The 14,549-nt window shown below is 31.1% G+C and overlaps 1 protein-coding gene across 1 annotated transcript; it reads right to left on the bottom strand.

Annotated features, from left to right (window-relative positions):
* Nucleotides 1–11,080: 11,080 nt before the first annotated feature.
* On the bottom strand, nt 11,081–13,310 carry LOC107058899 (beta-amyrin 11-oxidase-like). The gene is made up of 5 exons (XM_015305139.1): nt 13,277–13,310; nt 12,769–12,858; nt 12,577–12,655; nt 11,571–11,677; nt 11,081–11,224 (listed from the first exon to the last, which is right to left on the bottom strand). Exons 2-5 carry the CDS (start codon nt 12,784–12,786, stop codon nt 11,081–11,083), a joined length of 348 nt encoding a protein of 115 aa, XP_015160625.1. The 5' UTR covers nt 12,787–12,858; nt 13,277–13,310.
* Between the last annotated feature and the right edge of the window lie 1,239 nt (nt 13,311–14,549).

Genomic DNA, 14,549 nt, shown 5'->3' with positions numbered 1-14,549 from the left:
AAAGTTTTTAATAACATATGTTACTTTTTATGTTTGAGAGTTAAACCAACTTTTTTTTATATGTCTTTTAATTTTATATGTGTTTTGTCCTTTTCCATTTTGAAAAACCAATACTCTCTCCATTTTATTTTATATGTCATATCTTTTTATAAATATATTGGTTATTCCCCCTTCTTATTGGAACACATGTTGACTTGTGGTGAATACTTATTCCCTCTTCTTAGATAGTAATATATATATATATAAGATTGAGAAATACCCAAAATAGTTCATTATGTTTGGGTTTTAAACCATAACTATATTTATACCATTCCAAATACCTTAAACTTTCGGTTATTCTACAAGCTTAAGTGTTAGTATTTGCTTTTAAGCAAGATTTAATTTGTCAACTTATGTGCCTGGTTCATTTGATTTATTACTTCGTTTTTATGTGATTTTCAATGATAATTTGTTTAGTGTGAAATCTAAACGGCTAAATCGATAACTGATAAAATCAATAAATCTTAGTGATTCTATAACGATTTAGCATGATCAATGAATTGATAACTAATATGTTGAATCGATAAACTTCAAAATTGAATCAGATCGATCGATACACAATCCTACTATAATATCCAAAAGACATAATACATAAACATCCTTTAACTTGACTTCAATTGATATTTAGGCCCTCCAACTTTGAGTGTACACAAATTGACACTTAAACTTTTACTATAAAGTTGAATAAATAGACATATGCGTCATACGTGGCGTCTACCATGGTAATTCACATCCTACGTGATGTCCTATATATACTATATCAGACATCCTTGTCTACTTGTTTAAGTTTATACAAATTTAATCTGCATACCCAAAATTTTAAAATATAGATTTCAATTAATATTAAATTAAAGAACACATCTATATACTCTCTTTGTTCCTTTTTAGTTGTCATGTGACGTTTTTTTAAAGTCAATTTGACTAACTTTCAAAATTAAATTAGATAGCATTAATTCAATATTTTAAAATAAATAATTAAAATATTGAAATACTATATAAAAGTATTATGAATTGTATTTCTTTTTATATTAATATGATTTAAAAAATTCATCTTAAAATATTAATTAATTTTTTTTATCATTTAACTCTGAAAAAATTTATGACCACTATTAATGCACTTTTAAGTCAAACTACTATATGTCAGGGTTAAAAATTAACGGGTAGCTCCAATTCTGTTCTTGAACAGAGCAGCCGCGTGTTTAATCTAATCATCAATCGCCACATGTATGGTATTTACTATGGTGTGTCAATGCCAAACACATATACAATCCCTCAAATTTGTCGTTTTTCCATTTTCACGTTAGCCTTATTTAGAGATGATAATAGGGTGATGCAGAGCGGGACAGGATAAATTGAGCTTAATCCGTAAATATTTTAGCGCATTCCGCTCTATTCAAAATAACTATTTTTTTCATTTTCAATCTGCTCCACATAGACCGTCCTATAGGAATTTGCCCCGTTTAATTTTTTTAATATTTTCTTTTTCTAGTTAAATTTGATATGCACTAAAAATAAACTCTTTTTTTCATTAATAACTTAAAATTTATTTTTTAGATGTCAATTGGAAAACATGTAAGAATTTATATTATTTTTTATTGAATCATTTTTATTTACTATCTTGAATATTTTAGTAGCTTTACAAAAATTATCTTAATAAATAGTGCTCTATCACTCTAATAACATGTAAAAAGTTAAAATTAAGTTTGGATTCACATAAAATCACATATATCCATAACCCGCCCCGCATTCCTCCAGTCCCGTACAACCTTAAACTTGCCGCGCCGCGCCGCGCCACGCCCCATATAGCCCTAAACCTACCCCGCCACGCATCCGCCCCCGTCCCATTGTCATCCCTAACCTTGTTTCATTTTTGTCACTCCCCGAAGCTATCCCTAGGACGCGGACATGGGACATAGGATCACGAGTGACCCCAATCTAACCCTGAGCTGGCATATCATAGGCATACTAATATAGATTGGAATAAGAAATACTGAGCGGAAGCATAAGACATGAGATAAACTGAAAATGATGGGGAATACCCATTCTCTGAATATAAAATCTGAGAGTTTAATAACAAAATAAATATCAAACTCCAAGCTAAAACTGAATCTAACTATGTCTGAAATGAACCTCTATCTGACTAGAAGTGCTGGGACATGCCCCAGCTAAATTTAGCAAAAACAGAAAACTAAAGACTAAAAGTAGAAAGGAAACATATATGTCGTCCTCAGAGAACGAGGACTCACCACTGATGTTAGTGAGCTGAAGATCGGGAACCAATTTAAGCGTGATCTGAATGATGAGGACTTGAACCTACATCACGAGAAGATGTAGCGCAGAGTATGCGTCAATACTTGAAAGGTACTGAGCATGCAAGATAGAATAAAGCTAAACAATATACATAACTGAACAGAGCATATAACTGAGCAATGCTATAAGATGAGCATGATACTATACTGAAAATACTGAACATGATCTAACTGAATGCATTGACCACGTTTATAACATGCTGAGACTGAAATCTGACTGTTACTGATAACATGGTCAATGCAAAGGAATCTAACTGTGGGAGCTACTAATAACCGACATAAAACCACATGAGCTAAATGTGGAGTCCGATGTATATGCCCCACCGAGAGTACCCAATATACCCTGCCAAAGGTATAGAGGCATGACTGGCGTGATCACTATATTAATTCCCACATAGGGGACTTACAACCTACGGGGCACATAATTTTGGGACTTGAGGGTGACTGAACCTATTTTACTCGGTATTAAGCTACTCTCAATTGATTGTGTAATTAACAATTTATGACTGAATTTTGTAATACTAGATATCTAGCTTACTGACATGCAAACTCTGAGAATGCGATAATTATATCTGATAATCTGACATTTGTAAACTGAAGCATGTATATATCTGAAATAACTGACCTAGCATGTGTAATTCATAAACTAAAAGAACTACATAGCTAGGGTTCTGAATTCATGAAAGTGTCACGACCCAAGGGTACCCCCTAGACGTAAGACGGCGTACTTGACCCCGAAGGGGTCACATATAAGCCTTTAGCATATAGTAAGGGTAGAGTAGTACTTGAATCGCTGAACAACATGGATACTTGTCTCGCATGTCCTTCGCTTCCGGACATCGTGATCATGAATTTCAACCAGTTCTTTTTCATACAGAAGGTCTTGTCTAACACAATTGAGTCTCACTTATGATATAATCTTCTTCCCCAAACCAACCAATTGAATACCTACACATCCTCCCATACAATGCCTCCATGAAGTCATCACAATACTCAAGTGATAATTAATGTTGTATGTACACTTAACTAACCATAAAGCTATTCCCTATAACCACCGAAGTTGATCGCTCACATGTCTGCAACATGTTATCAATAACTTTGACACAACATCAAGACGAATCCTTTCTCACATAACCACAATAAAATTCTAAATCAATACTCGCAACAATTAGAAGTGAACCTGAACCAACCAACACATACTCATAATACCCAAACCATCATAGTCCTTATCAACATCTCCATCTCAAAATATAATTTTCCATGAACTTAAGTTATAAAAAAATTGATCTTTAGACATCAGATACACATCGAAGGATATGTCCAAGGTACAAACTCTCCAACAACACTATCAAAGTGATAGATTTAGTAATTGTGATTTTAGATTACCCTTAAGAATAGTAGAATTGGACCCAATGATCCCCACCTTCAACCACACACAATCAATACATGACCTTGACAACAAGATGAATATTAAGATTGCCGGACAACCATAGTTATGCATGATAGCTCTTCTATGAATTCTCATAAGCAAGGTGGTACATGTAGAACCACTAAAATACTTTAACAATTCCAAGACAATACCAATTATGTTATTCGAAATAACAAAATCTTCCCAATCTTCTCACTCAACCAAGAGAACATCGTAGGATTTGGTACCCCTGATCCACCACTAGGGATCCACCCACAAAAGTGAAAACACACGAGAGCATAACTAGTGAATCCTACTCACAATACTAAAAACCATCATAAACACTTCGACCATTTACCTTATTATAAACCAACACTTGCTAAATGAAACCTTTATTAGGTACTTAACAATCAACAATAATAAAATTTTCAACTCAACCTAGGTGTAATTCCTTTCAAATGCTCAATACCGAATACAATTGATCGTTTTTCACATTGTCAATTCATATCTTGACAAAATATATCACCACGAATGTAAACTTATAATGAAAAATATGAATTGTAAATTCAACAATATAACACAATCTCCTTATCTATCAACATTAGCTTATACCTTGAGGATTATTTTTAATGAAATCTTCGATCTTCGCTTATCATTGATCGCATCTCCATCGATCTTGCAATATCTTTTCGCTACAATTTCAATCGTAATCCTTACTAAATTCAAACAAAACAAGGCACTTATCATCACACTCGAGCTAATGTTTGTACACACCTTTCTCAAGTCTTTTCCAATATTTTTTAACCAATCTGATGGACTTGTGACACTATTACCATAGCCACATCAAAACGAATGAGATCACGTGTCCCTGAACCCAATTATCTACTCCTCTAAGGATATCTCTTTAGCCTTCGCAACCAAATAAAATATTCTTGTTCTAGCCTCTCTCTAAAGGTTGTACTACATTCCACTTTACTTTCCTTCATTATAACTCTAGCTCTTTAACATTCTATTCGAGTGGTGTCCCACTATCTCTTAAAACTTTCCATACAACCACGTAACTTACCAATTATTAGAAAATCACGACGTTGGATACTCGCAAGTCGTAATTAATACACCAAAATTCACTTAACCCATAATTTATTATATAGTTGCATCCCGTCACTATCCATCACGAACTCTTATTACTATTACACTCCGTCAGCCTTGACTATCACTACGAAGTCAACCTTTGTCATCAACACGACGCCTCAAACTCAGGTAAATTCATCAACACGACGCCTCAAACTCAGGTAAACTCAGGAATATTTCTCTCAATATATACAATTAGTAAAACACTATGTGGATACATAGGCCAATATTACTTGAAAATAATTCAAAAATAATAAGGTTGAGAAAGTTATGTCTTAAGTTAAAATTCTTTAACTAATGGATTTCAAGTATTTATAAGTCAAAAGAGATAAGTACATCTAATAGGTTGTAAAGCTTTATACGCCTTGGAAGGAAATTATAGGAGGGGGGGGGGATAGAAAACATGATTTGTACGCCTTGAAAGGAAATTATAGGGGATAGGAAAAACATGATTTGTACACCTTGAAAGGAAATTTACATCAAGATTTGATTGATACAAAAATAAAGAAGATTGATGACAAAAGTTGAAATAAAAGAATTTACAAAAATTGTATGTTATCTTACAAAGTGTCAAATAAATGAAAAACTTGAACGTTTAACAAAAATACATAGTGATCTATAAGGACAACCCTTGTAGGCTAACACATCGTCTCAAGGGATTAAAAACAATATTATTTCTTTCTCGATTAATAATTTTTGAGGTTGTTTATATATACATGCTAACCAATTTAAATAAAGAAAATTACGAAATTTTACAAACTCTTCTCTCAATAATTCTTTAGGTATATAATCCAAACTCTCTTATAAATCACATCTGAGATACATTTTTAACTCTTCTTTTATTCAATAACTAATGGCTCGTTTGGTAGTTGGATAAGAAAAAAATTATTTATGTATTAATTTTCGTATAACTTATACAATGTTTAGTAGATAGATAGGTAATAAGTCATTCATGTATTAGATTAATACGACGTTTGGTTGATAATTTAGAAACCAACATAAGTAATACACATATATGTTATGAATAAATCTATATAGTATTTTATGCATGATATAATGTGGAATAACTAATATATGAATAACTAGTAACTGCATGAAATAATGCATAAATTTCTCCATAGCTAATCACTTATTACAAATACCTACGTGACTCTAACCATCTACCCAACAACCCCTAACATCTTTAAGAGACATGTGATATGAGGCTATTTTATACTTCCAACTCCATATAGTTGTTGGAGCCACAAGAGCCCAACTAGTCACCGATAATAACCCAAGTGGCCCATTTACTTGATCTTGGCTAGGTATTAATTTGGCCTTTTGTCTTTTGTTTTAGGAAAATTTATGCGAAGAAAATATTAGGAAAATTTATATAACTAGGTAAACATAAGTCTTACATTACATCTTAAAATTCTACTTTAAAATAATGGAATAGTTTCAAGCATATACAATAAAGTAATTAATTTAAAATAAATATAGTCATGTTGTATTTACGTGAAATATAGTCAAAAGTCACAAAAATATACACCAACTATACATTATGAAACACTCAAAAAGTTGAATATATCTTATCTTACATATACATAAGTTATACACTAACTATACATTATGATACATTCAAGAAGTTGAATATAGTTTAACTATTCATGAAGTATCCATTAGCTATACATGAAGTATACGCTGACTATTTAATTCCGATCAACTCAAAATCTACTCTAAATATTACCAAATTTTAAATATGAATTCCTCTCAATGTTTTGAATTTTTTCATATATAATTTGCTCAAAATAATTCACGCTTGCGATATGTCGAATTTTATAGAAGAAGAAGAAGAGACGATGATGATGATGATGATGACGATGATGAAGGACGATGCAAAAGGAGAAGAAGATAAAGGAGGAGGAGGAAGCAGCAGTAGAAGAAGAAGACATAATGTGGGCCAAATGGTCATTTTAGGTAATCTTTAAAGTAATTGGCTAAGAAGATGGTAAGTAAATTTTATTGGCTGATATTTTGCATAATTTTACCTACAAAGCTATAATATTATTTTTTAATAGCAAATTTGTACGGTTATACTAAATTCCCTATTTCACGCATAATTAGAAATTGTATTTGACTAATTATTTTTCTCTAACCTATACTATATGTATTTATCTCTCATGATGTGACTCCATAGCACAATTTACTTTTAATCATTACTAGCTCAAATTAGAGATTTTTCTAAATTTGTGCTTGTGTGATTATCCATATCAAGTGAAGATTTTAATTAACGATAAATATATCTAGCATTCTATGTACTTGTTCTTTGTATTTCAGATTTTGGAATGTTGTATTAGAACATGAATGGTTGACATAGTTGATACACCACAATAATAAACTAACTTTGATACTTCAATCCACAACCCCCAACAAACAAAAAGAAAAGGATGTCAATAGGGTAAATAAAAATCGTCAGATTTTGTTTTTGAATTTTTTTTGGGATAGATTTTTATTGATATCTCATTCATAATTCTACGGCAAATCAATAACGTAAATTTCGTAAATTAATGTAATTGGTTACATTATTGCGTTAAATACTCGCATCAATTAAAGAGTTGTACATTTAATGACATCAACCTGAATTGTATAATTGCCCCCGAACTCCAATACGAAAAATGGAAAAAACTAGCAATGTAATGTAACTAGAAAAAGTTTCGCTGAACGACATACTCCTATACTATTAGTCTTTCATGATTTTTTTTCTCAAAAACTAACCCAACTAAAGCAGACATAGCTAGTACAGCTACTCACCCAAGTATAGTTCAAAACGGTAAAAAATGGATAAAATATTCATTAGATCAATTTTTTTAATCAGAAAAAAAAACTCAATATCATTTATTGCTTAAAGTGGTCATTTGACCACTTTTGATACCAACGAAGTGCATGCATATCCCCTCCTCCCTTTCATTTATATTTCATTCTCATTTCTTGAAGAATTTAATATGTTTATTTTTTCTCAAATATGATTAATTGAAACATAAAAGAAAAAGAAAATAATCTTAAAATTTTTCGTGATTGATCTATGATCGATAATTTACATGGAAACATAAAAAGAAAAAGGAGAAATAATAATGTTTAGAAAGTAAGAAGAATTCTTTTTTAGAAAAAAACTTCAGCTCGTTCAGGAAGATGAATGGTTGTAATGAATAAATATGTATAAACAACATATATGGATTCATAGACATCTTTGATATATAGTTATACATTATAGATATACGATTTTACACTATTTATACAGTATCGGTACATTACATATACATATGGTTATTTTTATTGATTTTTTCTTATTACCTGTACAATTACGTAAGAAGACCTTTAAAAAATTACATAACCCAACTAGGGTTTCATTTTCCCTAGCAGATTCTCACTCTCATTCCTCCTTCTCCTTTTTCTCTCACTCTTTCCCTTTCTCTCTCTTAATTTTTTCTCCTAGGTATAACGATTTGTAGGGATGGCAATGGGGTGGGGAGGATGCGGGGCGAGGTGGGTTTAAGGCTATGTGGGGCGGGGTGGGTTTAAGGTTGTGTGGGGCGGGTCGGATGAAGTGGGTTTTTTTTAAATTAATGTGGGGCGGGGAGGGTATATGTGATTTTATGTGGGTTCAAACTTAATTTTAACTTTTTACATGTTACAAGAGTGATAGAGCATTATTTATTAAGATAATTTCATTAAGGATACTAAAATATTCAAGATAATAAATGAAAATGGTTCAATAAAAAATAATACAATTTCTTACATGTTTCCTACTTGACCTTTAAAAAATAAAACTTTAAGTCACTATCCTATTAAATCAATCCAACTTAATGAAAAAATGAATTTATTTTTATGAATTTTATTTTTAGTATCAAACATAACTAGAAAAAAAATATTAAAAAAATTATGCGGGGCGGGTTAATGCGGGATGGGTCTATGCGGGGCAGGGTGGGGCGGGTTGAAAGTGAAAAGAGTTGCTATGCGGGGTGGGGCGGGGAGGATTAAAATTTTTGCGGGTTAAGCTCAACCCGCACCGCCCCCACCCTACACCGCCTCATTGCCATCCCTAACGATTTGTTCCATCATTATTCAAAAAGTACCTCGTGTAGAATCTCAATTCTTTTTTGAAATATGCTATCAAATTTAATTGGGGTGACACGATGAAAATTTAAAATTTGAATTTGATCCAGGTTGATGTAACCCCGCCATAACGCCATCATTGTAGCGATTGTCAGGCCACTATTGGTCCAAGTTCATGTTCGTTCTAATGGAGCCAAAAGTTCATGTTCAGATTTCTTCGATAGTTGCTTGGACCGGAGTCCAAGTAGGCTTGACTTAACCAACTAGTTAGACTTGTTTCTGAAAATATAATACGTGTAAATTGACGAGAGATTTCTTGCTAAGACCTTCGGGCATGGAGTCTAGGTTGATAAAACGTATTGTTTATTGTTGTATAGGATGAGGAACTACTGTAGTAGGTAATGTTGACTCCATGACTAGCAAGGGATATTGTTCTCTGAGGTGGGTTCAAGATTGATAAGGTAGGTGGTGGTTGAGTTGTTTCTCAATTTACGTTATGTGTGTATGTGAACTATTTCACTAGTTTATCCGTATAATAAGTAAGTGAAAAGGGTCGAATGTGAAATGATATCTTGTTGTCAATCTCATGTAATGAACTGGTCTTAATTGTTTGTGGTTTTACAAGTGTAGTTGTGTTTTTTGTGGTTGTGATTGTTTGATGTTTTTGACTCTCGGTTGGCTCGAGTACCACGGCTAGTACAGTTTATTTATTGGCTCGGGTACCATGCCTGGTAAAAATAATTGGTTAGTGTTGATACCACGCTTGTCATGAGATATTTATTGATTGGCTTGGGTACCATGCTGGTGCATGTTCTATATTGATCAACTGCGATACCACGTTGGTACATGTTCTATATTGATCGACTCAAATACCATGCCGGTACATATTCTATATTGAATGGCTCGGGTACCACACCTGATACATGTTTGATTATTCTTGTGTGTGATTTCATGAGTGAATCAGGTTTATTTATTATGGTGTATTCACCACATGTTGGTCCGCGAGTGGCAGATCGGTGTGTTAAATGATGGATGGTTCTTGTGTGGACCGAAATTGTATGTTAAACACCGTACATGACATATTAGGGATCTTTGGTTGGTCCGGATTACTTGCGGGAGTGTGTTGCACCAGAGGTGAGTTAAATCTAAGGGATAAGTAAGAATTTTGTGGGTGGTCCACTAACTTGGCTGAGAGCCAAGGGCCAGAGCATTGGTAGGGGATTTTTGGAGAGGTGACAAACCGATTAATAAATATTATTGGTAAGCTTGAATTCAAGAATAAAATCGATAAGGTAAGACTATGTCTGATAGAATATATAAGCAGGTTCAGAAAGCCTTCATATGATAGAGAGGTTAGGTTATGACAACATAAGAGGGGGGATGGTTCTTAATGGTGGAGTTGGTAGCGGGATGAGGTAAGATAGTTTGAGACAGAGTGTAGAAGTTCAGATTTAGTATTACTTGATAGTAAGGGTTTTGGTTAAAGGTTTAAGGTTGTATAACTTCAAGTTGTATATTTCTTTCGGAAAATGGTCAAAATTGTCCCTGAACTATGCGAAATAGACCACATATACCCTTTGTTATATTTTTGGATAAAAATTGTCCCTGCCATTATCCTAAGAGACCACAAATACCCTCAAGAGCTAACACCCCAAATTTTTAGTGACATGGCAAGCCACGTGGAACTAATCCTTCCACCTAAGCGTTGCCAACTAGGATTCACTACAAAAGAACTAGACCTTTAGCGGTGACAACAGGCAAGGGGTGTTGGGTGGATGGGACGGGAAAATATATCAATAAACATAAAATGTTACTTATAAAACTTGTTTTTCTTCTTTCATTAAGGAAGTCATTTTCCTCACTTTGAATGAATTTATTTTTCTAGAGGAAATCGTTTCAAATTTTGTCCAACCAAATATGAAAAAAAAAAACATTTTCCAAAAAATAATTTCCTCCATACCAAACATACACATAACATTTTAGTAGTACATTCTATATGTCATCATTTATTTAAGATATTCAAAAAAATTATTTATTTTCTTAAATTTCGTGTCAAATCAAAATCAGACAAATAAAATTAAAACAGAAAGAATAGTAAATATTAGGTGATGAAGGATGAATACCTATAGTAAAGAAGAAAGTAATGAAGAATTACTGAAACCTCAAGCCTGGCCAAATTGGCTCCTGGACACATTTTGGGGCCAACTCCGAAGGGAAGAAAGGAGGCTGGCTTGGGTTCAAGATCCTGTAGAATTTGTCACATTATACTAAAACATCTTTGGAAATTAAATCATTTATGTATAATATAATTAATTACATTAATATTGACTAATAGGTCATTTGATTGCTGATAACGTAGTGAATTATTCACATATTAAAAATTAGCATACTGAATATTATTATTGTAGATTTAGTTATTATGTATAAAATTCAACACGTCATGTATAATATCTGACGACTAGTTTAAAATCTTGTATAACAAATGTTGCATAATAGTTCTTATATTACTAACAATTGCATAATAGTAATCAGCAATCAAATGTCTCGTAAATGGAGAAATTCATAAACAACAATTAAGACATGTCACTTACATCCCATCTTGAAGGATTAAATTCCTTAGGTCTCACATAAGTATGAGGATCCAAATGATAATTCCATGAAAATGTCAAAAACTTCCACCCCTTGGGTATGGTATACCCTGCATAAGATTTATAAGAGGCTGAAGTTGGTAAAATTTTTAAATGGTTACTCTAAGAATATTTCCTACTAAAATTATTTTTCTTTGTTTTGTAATAAAACCAAAGTCACATAATTATTTCATTTCCCCAGAAAAGTGTCATGCCAAAAAATGCACAAGGCCCTAGAAAAGTCCACTTTAAATATTTGACATATTTTCTCCCGTCCATGTTAAATGAATTGTCAGATACAACACACCCTTTAAAGAAATATTTAAGGATATAAGTTAAAGTTCTTCTAGAAAACGTAAAAAAGTTAAAAACTTCATCAAATGAAGGTAAATATAGAAAAAAAATCTCAACAATTCTCTTGAATTTTGAATAATTCATTTATTTTAAATTATGAAAAAATCTTAACAATTCACTTAATATTGACTAGAGGAAGTGTAAGTCCCCCCGCCCCAAACCAAAATAGGTCATTGGATTTAAGATGAATTTCAAGGGGTAAAACATCTCAATTTATATGACACACTTTACCTTTAGTTTATCTTAAAAAGAATGTCACCTTTATGTAGTTAGAAAACAATTTCACTTTTAAAATTTCCTTTTATTTTTAATAAAATAATTTATAACTATAAAAATATCTAAAATTTATTTTACATCATAAATTACAAAAGTCTTCATTAATTTTTAAAAATGTATATCTAGTAAGATAATTCTACATAAATTAAGACAGAGAGTACTATAAAAGATATTCACACTTAAAGACCTTGAAAAAAAAGAAGAAATAGTCAAGTATTTTTTTATGTTTACTACTGAATAAATAAAGTGATTTTAGTAGATAAATTCGTAAAATTAAGTAACTATTTGAGAAATTTATTCGAATAAAATAAGTAGAAAAAAGTTAAGGCAGAGTACTAACCGTTTATGTTAATAGTAGTTCTTGCCTCTCTAAAGAATATTGTTTTGGCCATAGCAATACGTAACGATTCATTAATTACCTTTCAATTTTGAAAAAAAGAGATATAAGAATAATTAATGCATGTTAATTTGTCCAAAATTATTTTATTTTGAACCTTACAAAAATAAAAAAATAAAAAAATTTAACTCTTACGTTACTAAGATACTTCATCTGTTTAATCTCATGGAAATTAAGGCCTTCATTTGAAGATGATCTTCTCTTTACTATATCCTCTTGTTCCTCCTGTAAAATTAGAAAATTTGTCAAGGCATATATTAGGCATGATTTAACTTCTTTTTTAAAACGTTAAAAGACTAACCTACCCCTACAACAAGAATTAGGGTGTGTTCAATACGGAGAAAAATATTTTTCAAAAAGATAAGCAAATTTTCTATCTATCTTCTTGTGTTTAGTATATAAATAAATAAAAATTTACATATAATCTAGACAAATACTATTGGAGACAGAGACATGGAGGTGGGGGTTGGGTCTACGAGAGTGGGTGTGAAGATGAGCTATATGAGTAGGTGTGACAGAGTAAGAGAGACGTAATCATGAAACTTATTTTTTCTAATTCCAGAAATTTGAATAATATTTTTATTCGTATTTAACACAGCCTTAAAAAAGAATAATAAAAGTAGTGATGAATATATAGGTATACTTTAGCTTTGTTCAAGAAGTGAGGATATTTTTGTAGATACATTAGGCTATTGATGCAACCAAACCAACAGATTCAAAACCAGCAAATGTATAAGAAACAAGCATTGCAATGATCTTCTCATCATTGAATCCTTTTCCTTGTTCATCATCATCTTGAGTGTCTAACATCATATCTTTCCCCTTGTTTTGTTTTTCCCAATCACCACTTTTCTTTCATCTAATATATGTTGATATATCTTAGCCATTGCTCCTCTAGCCTGAACCGGGACTACCGGACCGGGACGGACCAGAACCGGGTACCATGGGACGGAACCTAACCGGAACCGGGACGGACCGGAACCGGTAATTTCGGAAAAAAAATGATGTACCCGTCCCGGATCGGAAACCGGGTCCCAACGGTTATAATTAAAAAAAATTATTAAATTAAAAATTAGGAACATTACACAAATAATATTAGAACTCTTATAATTTTATTAGAACAAAAAAATTATACTTTTAAAGTTTTAAATACAAACTTTCAAACTTTAAAATTATAAAAGTTTAAATTTCACAATTTAAAACTTTGAAAATTTAAATTCAACCTTTAAAATTAAACTATAAAACTATAAAAGTTTAAATTTCACACTTTAAAAGTTTGAAAATTTAAATTCAAACTTTAAAACTATAAAAGTTTAAATTTCACCCTTTAAAAGTTTGAAAATTTAAATTCAAAATTCAAACTTTAAAACTATAAAAAGTTTAAATTTCAAACTTTAAAACTATAAAACTATAAAACTATAAAAGTTTGAATTTCACAGTTTAAATTTTAAAAGTTAGAAAATTTAAATTCAAACTTTAAAACTATAAAAGTTTAAATTTCACCCTTTAAAAGTTTGAAAATTTAAATTCAAACTTTAAAACTATAAAAGTTTAAATTTCATACTTAAAAAGTTTGAAAATTTAAAACTATAAAAGTTTAAATTTTACACTTTAAAAGTTTGAAAATTTAAAACTTTAAAACTATAAAAGTTTAAATTTCACACTTTAAAAGTTTGAAAATTTAAAACTTTAAAACTATAAAAGTTTAAATTTCACACTTTAAAAGTTTGAAAATTTAAAACTTTAAAACTATAAAAGTTTAAATTTCACACTTTAAAAGTTTGAAAATTTAAAACTTTAAAACTATAAAAGTTTAAATTTCACACTTTAAAAGTTTGAAAATTTAAAACTTTAAAACTATAAAAGTTTAAATTTCACACTTTAAAAGTTTGAAAATTTAAATTCAAACTATAAAA

This window comes from Solanum tuberosum, unplaced genomic scaffold (genome assembly GCF_000226075.1).
Source record: "Solanum tuberosum cultivar DM 1-3 516 R44 unplaced genomic scaffold, SolTub_3.0 scf00681, whole genome shotgun sequence".
Lineage (NCBI taxonomy): Eukaryota > Viridiplantae > Streptophyta > Magnoliopsida > Solanales > Solanaceae > Solanum > Solanum tuberosum.
The sequence above is the reverse complement of the archived record's forward strand: the minus strand, read 5'-3'. Positions and strand labels throughout refer to the sequence as shown.

Excerpts from the sequence above, each read along its gene's own strand:
- LOC107058899 (XM_015305139.1), bottom strand. Across the intron at positions 11,678-12,576 it reads AACTACTATTAACATAAACG|GGTATACCATACCCAAGGGG; the intron begins GTTAGTACTCTG and ends AATCTTATGCAG. Across the intron at positions 11,225-11,570 it reads TTAATCCTTCAAGATGGGAT|GATCTTGAACCCAAGCCAGC; the intron begins GTAAGTGACATG and ends CAAATTCTACAG.